At 42.6% G+C, this 12,878-nt stretch overlaps 1 protein-coding gene across 1 annotated transcript; it reads left to right on the top strand.

Annotated features, from left to right (window-relative positions):
- Nucleotides 1-2,614: 2,614 nt before the first annotated feature.
- Nucleotides 2,615-7,335, top strand: LOC311422273 (guanylin-like). The gene is made up of 3 exons (XM_084495156.1): nucleotides 2,615-2,902; nucleotides 5,503-5,692; nucleotides 6,366-7,335. Exons 1-3 carry the CDS (start codon nucleotides 2,828-2,830, stop codon nucleotides 6,431-6,433), a joined length of 333 nt encoding a protein of 110 aa, XP_084351282.1. The 5' UTR covers nucleotides 2,615-2,827; the 3' UTR covers nucleotides 6,434-7,335.
- Nucleotides 7,336-12,878: the final 5,543 nt, after the last annotated feature.

Below are 12,878 nucleotides of genomic sequence, written 5' to 3'. Positions count from 1 at the left end.
CTCTCTAGTAAAGCTCTAAATGAGATTGTCGTTTATGTCTGAGCTGCTGCCAGTTTTCACAGAGGCCAGAAGGATTCCAAAAGGTCAGCCATGAATAGCTGACTTTTTTAATGACAAGTCATGAAAAGTGAGACCAAATCTGCACTTGTGGGGGTTCTGCAGGTAAACACTCCGTATGTGTCAAACACAGCTTGTTTGACAGTGCAAGTATAAATAAATCTAAGCTCCTGAAGAGCAGGGAGTAGAAAGTACCCTTCCCAACTTGAGAGGTTATCCCATAATTTCCAGCTCTGGTGTTTCTGTGGAATTACTAGACTAGCTGAAGTTTGGTAGAGCATCGCACAGAAATGGCTTAGACCCCCTGGAGACATGGCATTTTCTGGAACTCAGAAGCTGAGAGACGTGTGCATGCTGGAGTTTCCCCTCCAAGGGATTCAAAAATCAGGACTGTCAGTGCACAGGACCCACTGACGACTTTACAAATGTGAGTGTTGGTGGAATCCTGATCACACGTACTCAATATGTCAATATAATGGTGTTTGTGATTGGCAGTTCCTCAGTTAATCATCCTTCAGACATCTCCTAAGCCTGGGTCACCTTGCCCATTCCTCCAAGTATTTATTTTGTCTCTTCAGGTGCCAACCTATTTGCCAGCAGAGCCTGCCGGGTGCTCTTCCACTGATGGCTGTGCTCTTGACCCACTCTGCCATGGGTCAGTGATGCCCACGGAGCGCTGGGCTGTGAGTAACCCAGCACCTGTGGCTGTGCAGCAGCATTTAGCCAGCTGTACCAGGCACATCCTCTGTACGTGGAGCGAATCAGCCTGAGAATTAGGAAGAATTAGGAAGAAAGCTTTGGTGGTGGTTGTAACCCTGCAAGCTGTGGGGGTTCTGGGATTGAGAGGGCTGTGCCCTGGGCAGGAAATTCTTTAGAGCAGTGTTTGCCCTCTCACCTGTTGGGACACCATGGCCCAGGTGAGTGGGGTTGGAGAGGGAAATCTGATGTGCCTCAGTGGTCAGTTTTCAAAATGCACAAGAGGAAGAGATAATTGTCCTGAACCGAAAATGGTCCTAGATTTGCTAAGACTATGAAGGTGCTCTCAGTGTCCCTTCTATAGTAGGGAATGTGGACAGCAGCACTTTCCAAACACAGAGGACTAAGGTTGCCACAGGCTGTGTGTAAGACCATGGAGTTTTGCTGTAGCTTGTTGCCCTAAAAGACTGCCTGGAGTCTTGCAATTAAAATTAGCAATATCAGGGTTCATAAAACACGTTGGAAGGCTCTAATGCTGTGTAGATTGATTCTTTTCATGGGCAGGTTTCAATACTTGCAAATAGACATGAATTGACATCATGTTTTGGCTTGGTATCTTCCACGGCAGGCAGGGGAAGGAGAAAGGAGGCAGTGCCCTTCTTGTCAATTCAAGGAATCGTTTCAATATCTATATTTGTAATTTTACTGTGATTATAGGATGTGACTTTATTACTCAGCTCCGATTACCTCTCATCAAATGTTAAAAATCAAATTATATAACTTGAGTTTTGCCTATGCCTATTGGAATGAACCTTACATTAGTGAAGAAGCGAATGCAGCACAAGGAGTCGCACAAATTATCAGAGCACATACAAGATAATGGACAGAAAATCTTAATCACAGTCAACCGTGGTACAAAGGAAACGAGTTTCCGACCTGAGTTGCAAGGGAAACAGTTATGAAAGGGGGTTCTTCTGGGAAAATTGCTGCTCCATTTTTAGAGAACTCCCTCAGACACAGTAGGGCGATTGGCTCCAGGGCAGATGTGTTGTGCAGCAGAGCTGGGGATCGCAGCGTGCAGGGCTTTCCCTTCATGCAGGGGAAGGCTCTGGGGAGACCTTATAGCGGCCTTCCTGTACCCAAAGGGAGCCTAGAGGAAAGGTCGGGAGAGACACTAGGAGGGCACCCCAGAAACCTGTAAAACCAGGGCACAAGGGGACTGAGAAACTCTCATTAATAGTCCATGTCTGCTTATTAGAGAATAAGAGAAGATAAATATCCACGTGCTATTTCCATGTTTCTGGATAAGATTGAAAGCCACAGAGAAACAGATTTGTTGCATTGCAGCAAATTGGAGGTTGTTATCTTTAATGACAACCCCTGTAATGCGTGCGTTTTAATTAGGTGCTGCAAAAAGCAAGATGACACCGTGGATGTGCTGACACTCGGGCACACCCTGTGTTCATCTGTTCCAGAGCGTTGCTCCCCTCTGAGGATTGCAGTCCCAGGAGAACTGCGTGCTCAGCAATCAGCTCAGAACTGACTGGCCACCAATCAGTGCAAGAGAGCAACTTCTTTAATCGATTATTAATTTGCCTGCTTCCAAGCCATGGAATCATAGAATCATTAACGTTGGGAATGACCTCCAGGACCATCTTTGCCCATCCATTCCCCACATGGAGGCTTGGTTTTGGATGCTGTGTTAGAACTAAGACCAATGTTTCCTATTTATGTGCCGGAGGCCGCAGTGATTTTCTTGCCTGTCTTGGCCAGTTTCTGAAAGTGGGAGAGAGTCATAAACACCAGTATTTGCCTGGGTGTGACTGTCCTGCTCTTCCAAGGAGTAGATAACTGGTAGGCCACTGAAGGTTTATTGTATGCCTATAAGGAGTTTAGGTTAATGGATTACCAAGCAAGTGCTGTGTGAAGGCTTTATAAAGCTTATTTTTTTTGCACCGGGGAGATAGCGCTCTGACAACTAGAGCAAATCTGAGAGACACAAAGGAAGGACAGTGAAATACCAAAGCAAGAGAAAATATATTCAGGCTAGGAGAGGCTACACTTTGCAGGTGCTATGAAAGGCTTTCTGTCCTTTACAGTCCTTATACTCCTTTCACTGGTGCACAGCTCCCAGGGAGTCTATGTCCAGGTGAGTTTTCTGCCTTTTTTTTTTTTTTTTTTCAAGTTCAGTGATATATTGTTTGAAGAGTTATAGCTACAACAGGAATGTTGAACTAAATTAATAGAGCTGTTTTTTTTTTTCTTTTCTCCAGATTGTTGTCTGACATCATGTCCTTGTTGCTCAGTTTTTCTGTCTGTAAAATGTTCCAGGTGTTTCTAGCATCATGCTTCACCAGGCATATCACTGCTCTGATATTCCTGTCTGGGTATTCCCAGATCTATCTGCACTCATCCCTAGAAACAGTTTGGGAGATTCCAGTGTGGTTGCATTGTAAATGACATCCTTGGAGTAACAAAAGGGCTAATATTATTTAAGCAATAGTTGATTCTCTTTATGTGTGCACGGTAGGTTTTGAAGGAGTGAAAAAATAGTTTCCAACATAAGGAAAAAAAAAATCAAATTTCCACTTGGAACTGTAGAAAATAACCAAATGAGGATAGCTGTTTCTGGTTGAGGTAAAAATGTACAAAGTTCAGCTCTGAAGTTGTAGCTCCTCTTTGTAATTCAAATGCTTTCCTCATTAATCACTACATTTATATTTTCTCTGCCTCTTATAGGACATGACACACATGTACTGTGCATGTGTGTTGCACTCTTTTCAGCTGGACTACTTAATTTCCCTGATGTCTGACTAACTCAGTGCACAAAGTTGGCTTATATACTTTTCTCTGAAAAATCTTTCCAAGACTTTTCTTTCCTTTCCCATACTATGTCACAGAAAGCATCGATTTAACAAAATGTTTGCAAGCCACAAGCAATATTTATTGGATTTTGTAGAGTGTTTTTAAAGGCTGAATATCAGTATCTAGACAGTTCCTTGCACAGATCTTGAATTACTGGGATGAAAATTGGAAGAGGATGGCTAGCTAATTGTGGAATAAACCCAGAAAAACTCAAGAAACAACCAACCAACCAACCAACCAACCAAACAAACAAAAAAACCTAAAGTGCTGGCTTAGACTATTTCTGTGATAAAATCTGCTAGTTCAGCAGAACAGCACGCACTGTTACCTTGGAGAGAAGACGCTGCTCAGACTCAGCTCTCTGACACACTTTTCTCTTCTGAGATGGCGTTGATGCTTTTGTTTGTTTGTTTTGTTTTATTTTGTCACCAGGACATAAATGCACCTCATAAATCTATCTCTCATAAATGTTCATCCTTACTAAGCAGTGATAATAAGGATAAATCCTATGTGAAAGGACTGAATAAAGCTCGCTTCACCCCTTTCTGCTTTCTCTGGAACTATTCTCGTGGAAATTCTTCCTTTTTTTTCTCTGTTTTGTGCTTTTAGAGTCTGCATCTGATAGTTGAATTTAGAGCTGAGTTCTAAATAATTAACTTTTCACAATCAGCCAGTCTGATAAACTATTCTGAGAAAAATCATAAATTAATTGGGAGTAAAAAAGAGTTTGACTTGTTAAATAAATGCATGTCCATGGTTGTTTTTTTATTAGTATTCTTTAACCAACACCTCTCCCTCCCCCCCCAAAAAAAAACCACTCTCACACAATTGAACATCAAGCTAATGAGACTATGAAGCAAAAAACATTTGATCGTATGCCATAGCAGGCTCTATTAAATTCATTTCTTTGAATATGTAGGTGTCACTTGATCATACTTCTGATTATTTCTTGTTCATTAAACAAGGATAAAGCAAATGCTAAATAACAAATTGAAAATGCTTATTCCTCTTTTAGGCCAGACTGTGATTGCCTACATACTAACACAGATTATATGTATTTAACAATTGCAACACGTTCAGTTTAAGTTTATTACCTCAACAGTGATTCTCTTGAAACTGAGGGAATGGACGTTAACAGACACACAGGATCAAACAGTATATAGCATGGAGTAATACTTCCTTATTGAAGAGTAATACTTACACTTCAAGCTTCCCAAAGCTTTGGCATGATCTTTGAGTCAGAAGCGATGCATTTAGTTTTTCTCAACTTGTGTTCCATAAATCGTATGGACAAGTTTTAAGTTCATGGAAACTCGCCACAGTATCTTGTGATGAGCAGGTTCAGCTCTTAATGTTGAATGCGAAGGAATTTTCTCTGTTTTGAGCATGCCACGTGACAGCCAAGACCTGAACTTCTCTACTAATGTATTAGAAGAAAGAGTGAACAAAATAAATCCCCATTCACATGCATTCAGCTCATGATTTTGTAAATTTCTATGACATATCACCCAATCATTTCCTTTCTAGGCTGACGTTTCTCAATCCATATCCTTCTATCTTAGATTTTATGTGTCTCTCTCACAAGAGTGGGAAATGCATTAATTGTGCCTCCATCCACTGAGGTGCTTAACAAAAACCCTGACAAGCCAGCCAGGTCTTCCTGCTGCTCTGAAGGGTGTATGTATTGAATTGCCGATCCCTTTACTTTCACTGAGCACCCAAATTTCTTTAAGCTTTGTTCCAACATTCCCTTTTCCCTATAGTAGAGGTATGTGGAGAGAGCTCCCAGTTTAGCAGTCTTCAGTTGAAATGGAATACATTTGCCTAAGGACTAACTCCCTGATGCCTCTATTCTTTTTTTTTTTTCTTGTTCTATCTACATAGGATGGCGACTTGAAATTCTCCCTTGAATCTGTGAAGAAGCTAAAGGAGCTCATGGATGAGAACAGAAGCATTAATCCTCGCATGGTGGTTTCAAAGACTACCTATTCTCCATGCAACGAGAAAGATCTTCCTGAGGAGTTCCAAGCTGTGTGTAAAAGAGAAGATGCACCCATGATTTTCGAGAGGCTGAGTATGTAGTTCATATTGCATGATTTCCTTTTTTTTTTTTTAATCACATTTTTCAACCTCAAATATTGAAATTGTAGCACCACTGCTATGGTGCTTAATTGTAGCCTGTGCAGACCACGCTGTTGTAAACACAAAACCCACAAAAGTTACTTCCAAGTAGCTGTGTATTTCTGGATACCCTAAAAGAGGTGTGAGATGTAGATGAGGTGAATTAGTCTTCAGCATTTTGTGTCTCCAAGGCATATGGAGTGATTCTTGAGCCAGAGTTTATACATATATATATAATTTTATTATGTTTTATTAACTTACTGTCCAATACAGTGGAAACCTTAGGAAGAAATGCTGCCAATATGACTAAAGCTGTGATTCTACAAGCCACTTTAGCCACTTTAGCGGAAAAAGGTAGCATCCTCACCACCCTCCCACAAGATGCCCTGCTGTTCTCTTGTTTCCACATGTTACCATTGTTCTCCTGGTGATTTCAGGTTTGATCTCATGATTTTAAGCAAGATTTTCTCAAGAACTAGTTTTTCTTGTGCCAACAATAACTTCAATGACATCAAAATTCATTGAACAGCAACAGAAAGGAACCTCTCAGCCACTTGATGTGTGGCTCTGCTCTCCAATATATTGCTTTGCTATCCCAGTGAAACACTTTCTTTTCTCTCTAACAGGCATGGCTGTCAGAGACGCTGATTTGTGCGAAATCTGTGCCAATGCTGCCTGCTCTGGGTGCTTTTGAAAAAGGATGAAATAATCCGAAGAAGATGTGCCAAGTTTGTGCATTTGTGTTGCAAGATCACATACTCTCAAAAATCAATATTTAGTCTCCACCTCCACTATAGTCAAACTGAAGCTCTTGCCTCACATAGACATGCTAGGGGGAATCTTGAAGTAAATCAGGTAATACCAACAGGGCAGTTTTGGCAACAAGAAGACTAAGCCTTATCTGAGATGCTGAGGAAGCATCGGCTCACCCTGAGCTGAGCCTTTTCTTGAGCTGACTGCTCTCCCTTCCTGGGTTGTGCCTCTGTCTACATGAGCTGTGTCACGCTTGACTGGAGTGAAAATTTTCTGGGTTCATTGTTTTGGCTTTCACTATTTTATCTGGATTGGAACATGATGGGTCAAACTGAGTAGTCTTCTCCCTTTTAATATTTAAATCTACCTGTGATCTGCCTTCTCCTACACACATACCCCTAGCAGCATAGGTTTATAATCTTTTCCAGCACATACTATCCAATTGGTTGGATAAGTGCCTGTGCCAGTAGGTCTGCATGTGGTATATGTACGTTTGTAACAGAACTGTAGCATGCAACTTGGGGACAAGTTAGAAGTGTTTAGCTACACTTTCACACCCAGGAAATTCTCCATCTGTTACTTGTACTAATAGTTTATTGCCAATTTATGGAATAGAGGCAGACAAGCAATGTAGCTAGTAACCTTTTCCTCATAGTTATATAGAAGTTCCCTTTTTTCAATGGATTTTCCTGTTCGTTAAGTCAACATTGACTTGACGGGATTTATGTTTTTGTCATTTTATTTTGTTGTGTGGTGTGTGTGTTTTTGGTGGCAATATTGTGAAGAAAGAGTCTGCCCATGTTTGTATGCTACTGTACATGAAATAAAAGCTCATGACAATTTTGTGTTTTTTTTGGGGGGTGTTTTTATTTTACTCTATTTATTTATTTATTTATTTATCTTCTTTGGTAGTCTGTCTACTTCCTTCTCTCTTGTGTAAGAGAGGGTTAAAGAAGGGAACCAAATCTCCATTTTGTATTTGCTTTATGAGATTTCTAATAACAGGAAGATTGTACCATTTAAGGTTGTATCTATGGGAGAAGTAGGGACACGCACACACAAAAAGAAACAACAAAGGAAACCAAGAAAGAAGTGGCAGGAGTGGGACTGAAAGCTTCAGTTTTATAGTACCTTGTAGAAGTCTACTGCAGACTAAATCTTGAGGACTGCATTTCCCAACAGAACCTGGGAATCAGGGCTGTAGGGAGTAGCACAGTGTATTCAGAGCAGAGGAGAGGTTTCATCAGGGTGGGCTCCCTGCCTAGCCACTGATCCACTGTCACCTGTGGGAAACATCCTGGAAGCTTCAAGCTTGTGCAGAAACCCCAAGCTGACTTGCTAAACTGATAATCACAGAATCACAGAACGTTTGGGGTTAGAAGGGTCCAACTCTGCCACTCTCCCCCAGTCAAGCAACATCACATAGAACCAGGTGCACAGGACCACATCCAGGCATCTTCTGAAAGTTGCCAAGGAGGGAAACTCAATAACATCTCTGGGCAGTCTGTGCAAGTGTTCCGTCACCCACACAGTAAAGAAGTACTTTGTGATGTTCATGCAAAGCTCCCATGTTTGATTTTGTGTCCACTGCCTCTTTGGCCTGTCACTGACCACCACTGAAAAGAGTCTGGCTCTGTCTTTGCATCCTCCCTTCAGTTATTTACGCATTAATGAGATCCCCCAGAGCCCCTCCTCTTCACCAGGCTGAACAGTCCCAGATCTCTGCCTCCTCATAGGAGAGATGCTCCGGTTTGTGATCATCTTTGTGGCCCTACGCTAGACCCTTTCCAGTATGCCCATGTCTCTCTTGTACTGGGGAGCACAGCACAGCACTGGCCACAGCACACCATGTGCAGCCTCAGCAACGCTGAGTAGGGTGGAAGAATCACCCATCTTGACGTGCTGGCAGTTCTTTGCCTCGTGCAGCCAAAAGTGCTTTTACCCTCCTTAGTGGCAAGGATTACACAGGTGAGTGTCTCAAGAAAATTCACTCAGCCTTTGACTTTGGCTTTTGAAGATACTTAAACCTCTTCAAGATCAAGGTCACAGAATACTGCAGTGCAAATTTTGAGAGCTGGTTAGCCAACAGCTTCACATTTCTCAGGTAGCTCACAGAGATTCATAAAGATCTTCACTTGTTTGGTCAGCTCCTGCTTACCCCATGTTCACCATGCCATCACAGAACCACAGAACTGTGGGGTTGGAAGGGACCTCAAGAGACCATCGGGTCCAGCCCCACTGTCAAAGCAGGTTCCCTAGAGCAGGTTGCCCAGGTCCAGATGGGCCTTGAATATCTCCAGAGAAGGAGACCCCACAGCCTCCCTGGGCAGCCTGTCCCAGTGCTCCGTCACCCTCACCGTGAAGAAGTTCTTTCGCACGTTGGGGTGGAACTGCCTGGGCTCCATTTTGTGGCCATTGCCCCTTGTCCTGTCCCCACAGCCCACTGAAAAGAGGTTGGCCAAATCCCTCTGTCTCCCACCCCTCAGGTATTTATACACATTGCTGAGATCCCACAGAATCACAGAATCACAGAATCACAGAATTTTCTAGGTTGGAAGAGACCTCAAGGTCATCGAGTCCAACCTCCAACCTAACGCTAACAGCCCTCCACTAAACCATATCCCTAAGCTCTACATCTAAGCGTCTTTTGAAGACTTCCAGGGATGGTGACTCCACCACTTCCCTGGGCAGCCTGTTCCAATGCCTCACAACCCTTTCTGTAAAGAAGTTCTTCCTAACATCTAACCTAAAACTCCCCTGGCTCAACTTAAGCCCATTCCCCCTCGTCCTGTCACCAGGCACGTGGGAGAACAGGCCAACCCCCACCTCTCTACAGCCTCCTTTAAGGTATCTGTAAAGAGCAATAAGGTCGCCCCTGAGCCTCCTCTTCTCCAGGCTGAACAAGCCCAGCTCCCTCAGCCGCTCCTCGTAGGACTTGTTCTCCAGGCCCCTCACCAGCTTCGTCGCCCTTCTCTGCACCCGCTCAAGCACCTCGATGTCCTTCTTGTAGCGAGGGGCCCAAAACTGAACACAGTACTCGAGGTGCGGCCTCACCAGAGCTGAGTACATCCCCCCTCAGCCTTCTCTTCTCCAGGCTGAACAGCCCCAGGTCTCTCAGCCTCTCCTCACAGGGGAGATGCTCCAGGCCCCGTATCATCTTTATGGCCCTCCGCTGGCCTCTTTCCAGCAGATCCCTGTCTGTTTTGTGCCGGGGAGCCCAGAACTGGACACAGAGCTCCAGGTGAGGCCTGGCCAGGGCAGAGCAGAAGGGGAGGATCCCCTCCCTTGACCTGCTGGCCACGCTCCTTTTAATGCCCACCAGGATCCCGTTGGCCTTCTTGGCCACCAGGGCACACCGCTGCCTCACGGCCAACCTGTCGTCCACCAGGACCCCCAGGTCCTTCTCCGCAGAGCTCCTCTCCAGCAGGTCAGCCCCCAGCCTGTACTGATAGATGCGGTTGTTCCTTCCCAGGGGCAGGACTCTACACCTGCTCTTGTCATGTACATTCCTATCATTTCCTTATCAGAAGGTAGTTTGTGTTCTTCATCCAGTTATTTACTTTGGCTGTATTGAAGAGTTCAGAAGATAATTGCATGACATGTAGCAGATCCTGCCTGTTACAGTGAGCCAGAAACATCTCAGAGTTCTTCTTTGTTTCTGACAATCAGTCCTGTGTTTTTCTAAGAGGCAAGATAGACTAAGCTTTATAACGCATCATTCTCTTTGAAGAAGTCAGGACTGCCACCTGCGATCTTTTATGGGCTGCATGTTTCCTTCTTTTCCTGCCTGTTATTTGCAGTGTTATAAAAGTTACTGAGCTCATGATGGTCCAGATATCATTGTACCCAGGTAACCCAGGCATCTAGCATGTACCACGTCTAGGATCATGTTAAAGAAGTTCACTTGTTTTCTGGTGAGGGCTACACAGGAACAAGCACACTACCTGGAGGAGTACACACTGGCAAGGAGGCATACTTTTTATCATGTCCCAAAGTGTATCTGCTTTGTAAAGACTTTAGTGTACTGGATACAAGCTAGCCCTACACGTCAGGTAGGTATGGAAATTAATACTCAAACGGGCCCATAAATCGTCCCACAGGAAGATTCTGAAGGGACTCTTTGACCACTTGAGACTGTTGACCATGTAGATTCAGCAGATGGCTACTCTGACTATACACAGTTTGTGAAAACCAGTCACTTTTGCTTCTACATCCAAAAATATGGATTTAATGGGTTAATGTGACTTTTTAACCTTTGGAGATCTGGACTACAGGCTGTGCCTGGAGCTAAATGTCCCTCATATTTGTGAACAGAGCCTTCGTGTTTGTGAACAGAGCTAAAGGGATACTTCCCTGCTTCATAAAGGATCGTGATGCACAGGCAAGAAGCAGATCTCACAGCATGATGCTGGTAATTGGTTCTGAAGAAGGCTGTCTCTGGCTATGAGTGAACACTCTTAAAATGGAGTGTGAGAGTGGTCAAAGGGATGTTTTTTCCACCTGCCCTTGTTTCTCTGTCCTATGTTGTGTGTATGGAGACAAGATCTTTATAAAATAAACCAATGGTCTCTACTATCTCAGGTGTTACATACCCAGGAAAACATATTAGGAACATGGATGCAGAGTGTAGCATTTACATTTCTTTCTTCTTCTTCTTCCCTCCCCCCCCCCCCTTTTTTTTTTCAGCCAAAAAAGAAACGATCCTGAAAAATATTAATTAACTTATTTTTACATAATGTTGAAATTTCAACATGGGATCTGCCTTTGGATCTAGCTGCTTGCCCATGTTCTCCATCTCCCATTGGCAAAATGCTTTTGTCTCTGTTAGGACTCTATGCATAATTTATTCAGTGTTATAGGCAAATGTTAAAATAAATTTGCATCTAATGCTTTCTCTCTCAAGGCAGTCATTAGCTCATTCTCTTCATCTAGTCACCTGTCACAGAGGGGATGCATACAATGAAGTTTCTTCTGTTAAAGTCACATTGCGTTCATCTTATGTTGTTATAAAACCAACCTTCTCATGCTACTGTGCTCAACCTTCCATTTTGCCTATAATTGGTGCAAAATGCTATAATATTGAGTTAAATATATGAAAAAATAAATGTATACCTTACTGAGCAGGATTGCCAGTCATTACACCTTGACTGTGACCTATGGCTACATTTTACACTCTTCCAAATAAGCACTTTTGAAGACTAAGGTCAACTCAATATCAGGTCATGTGCAGAGACTCTGAGAGAGGCAAAGAATGCAGCCTGAAGGGTGTGGTAGACTCTGAGAGTTTCAACAAAGTATTACTTGAAAGTCAAGGTCATAGTTTATAAACATATAAACAAAACATCACAGTCATAATTCTCACTCACCTCTGCCTCCTTCACGTTTGGTATCATAAACAGTCACAGTTTATACAGTGCATTATTAACAAACATCATCCTACTGTAACCGTGTTCTCAAATATTTCAGTGACGCACTGCACACCTATATCTGTTTGAGGCACTTCTTGACCAGTATTATGCTTCGTTGGATAAGTGAATGAAGGCCGGGAATGATTACTGAAATTTTTTCTCACTGTAGTTTGTATCCAGTGTACTTCCTTCCTCTGTGTTGTCTGCATTTTTGAAGCAAACCTGGGAAGGGATTGTAAAAGGGTGTAATATAGCATTGTCCATTGATTCTGACCTTGGCAGCATGGAAATTCACTTAGAGGAACTTCCTTAGTTGTTTCTCATAACATGTTCATCATCCTCTGCAAACCCTTTCAAGGAAGACAGATGCCATCTAGTAAAAATGTGGTATTTGTTAAATCGTAGTTATGTTTGTGATTGTAATGATTGTGAATATTTAATGATTTTGTTTGTACTTAGCCTTGGGGAATAGATTAACAAAGTGATTAAACATGTAAAAATGTAAAAACTAATTCAATATAAAATTCCTTCACTGTGGGAACTGGGAACCCTTTTCAACGCCTTTTGTCTGGCTGAATGAGTGACTTTTTGAAATGTTCCTGACCGAATGCTCAAATTACTGTAATAAATATCAGCTCTTCAGGGAAGGGAATGCGAGACATGAATGAAACACTTCTCTGAAATCTACTAAAGCCAGTTGCAATAGAAACATTTTGAAATTCAATTTCAAATTATTTATTAAACAATTATGCCTGTATTACATAAACATAATAAGAGAGTCATAATGTATGTTAACTTTTGCACAAGTTTTTTTTTTTTTTTTTTTTTTTTTTTTTTAAAGGCCAAAAGGTCACATAGGGAGATTAAGAACGGATTTCAAAGTCTGCAGCTGATAACTGGTATTTGTCCCAAGGTATTTCTCCATAGCATCACATGTATACTGCCTAGATAACAGGAGCATGCGCCCTTCTCCATCTT

Source organism: Aythya ferina (assembly GCF_964211825.1).
Source record: "Aythya ferina genome assembly, chromosome: 21".
NCBI lineage: Eukaryota > Metazoa > Chordata > Aves > Anseriformes > Anatidae > Aythya > Aythya ferina.
This window is presented reverse-complemented; position numbering and strand designations above follow the sequence as displayed.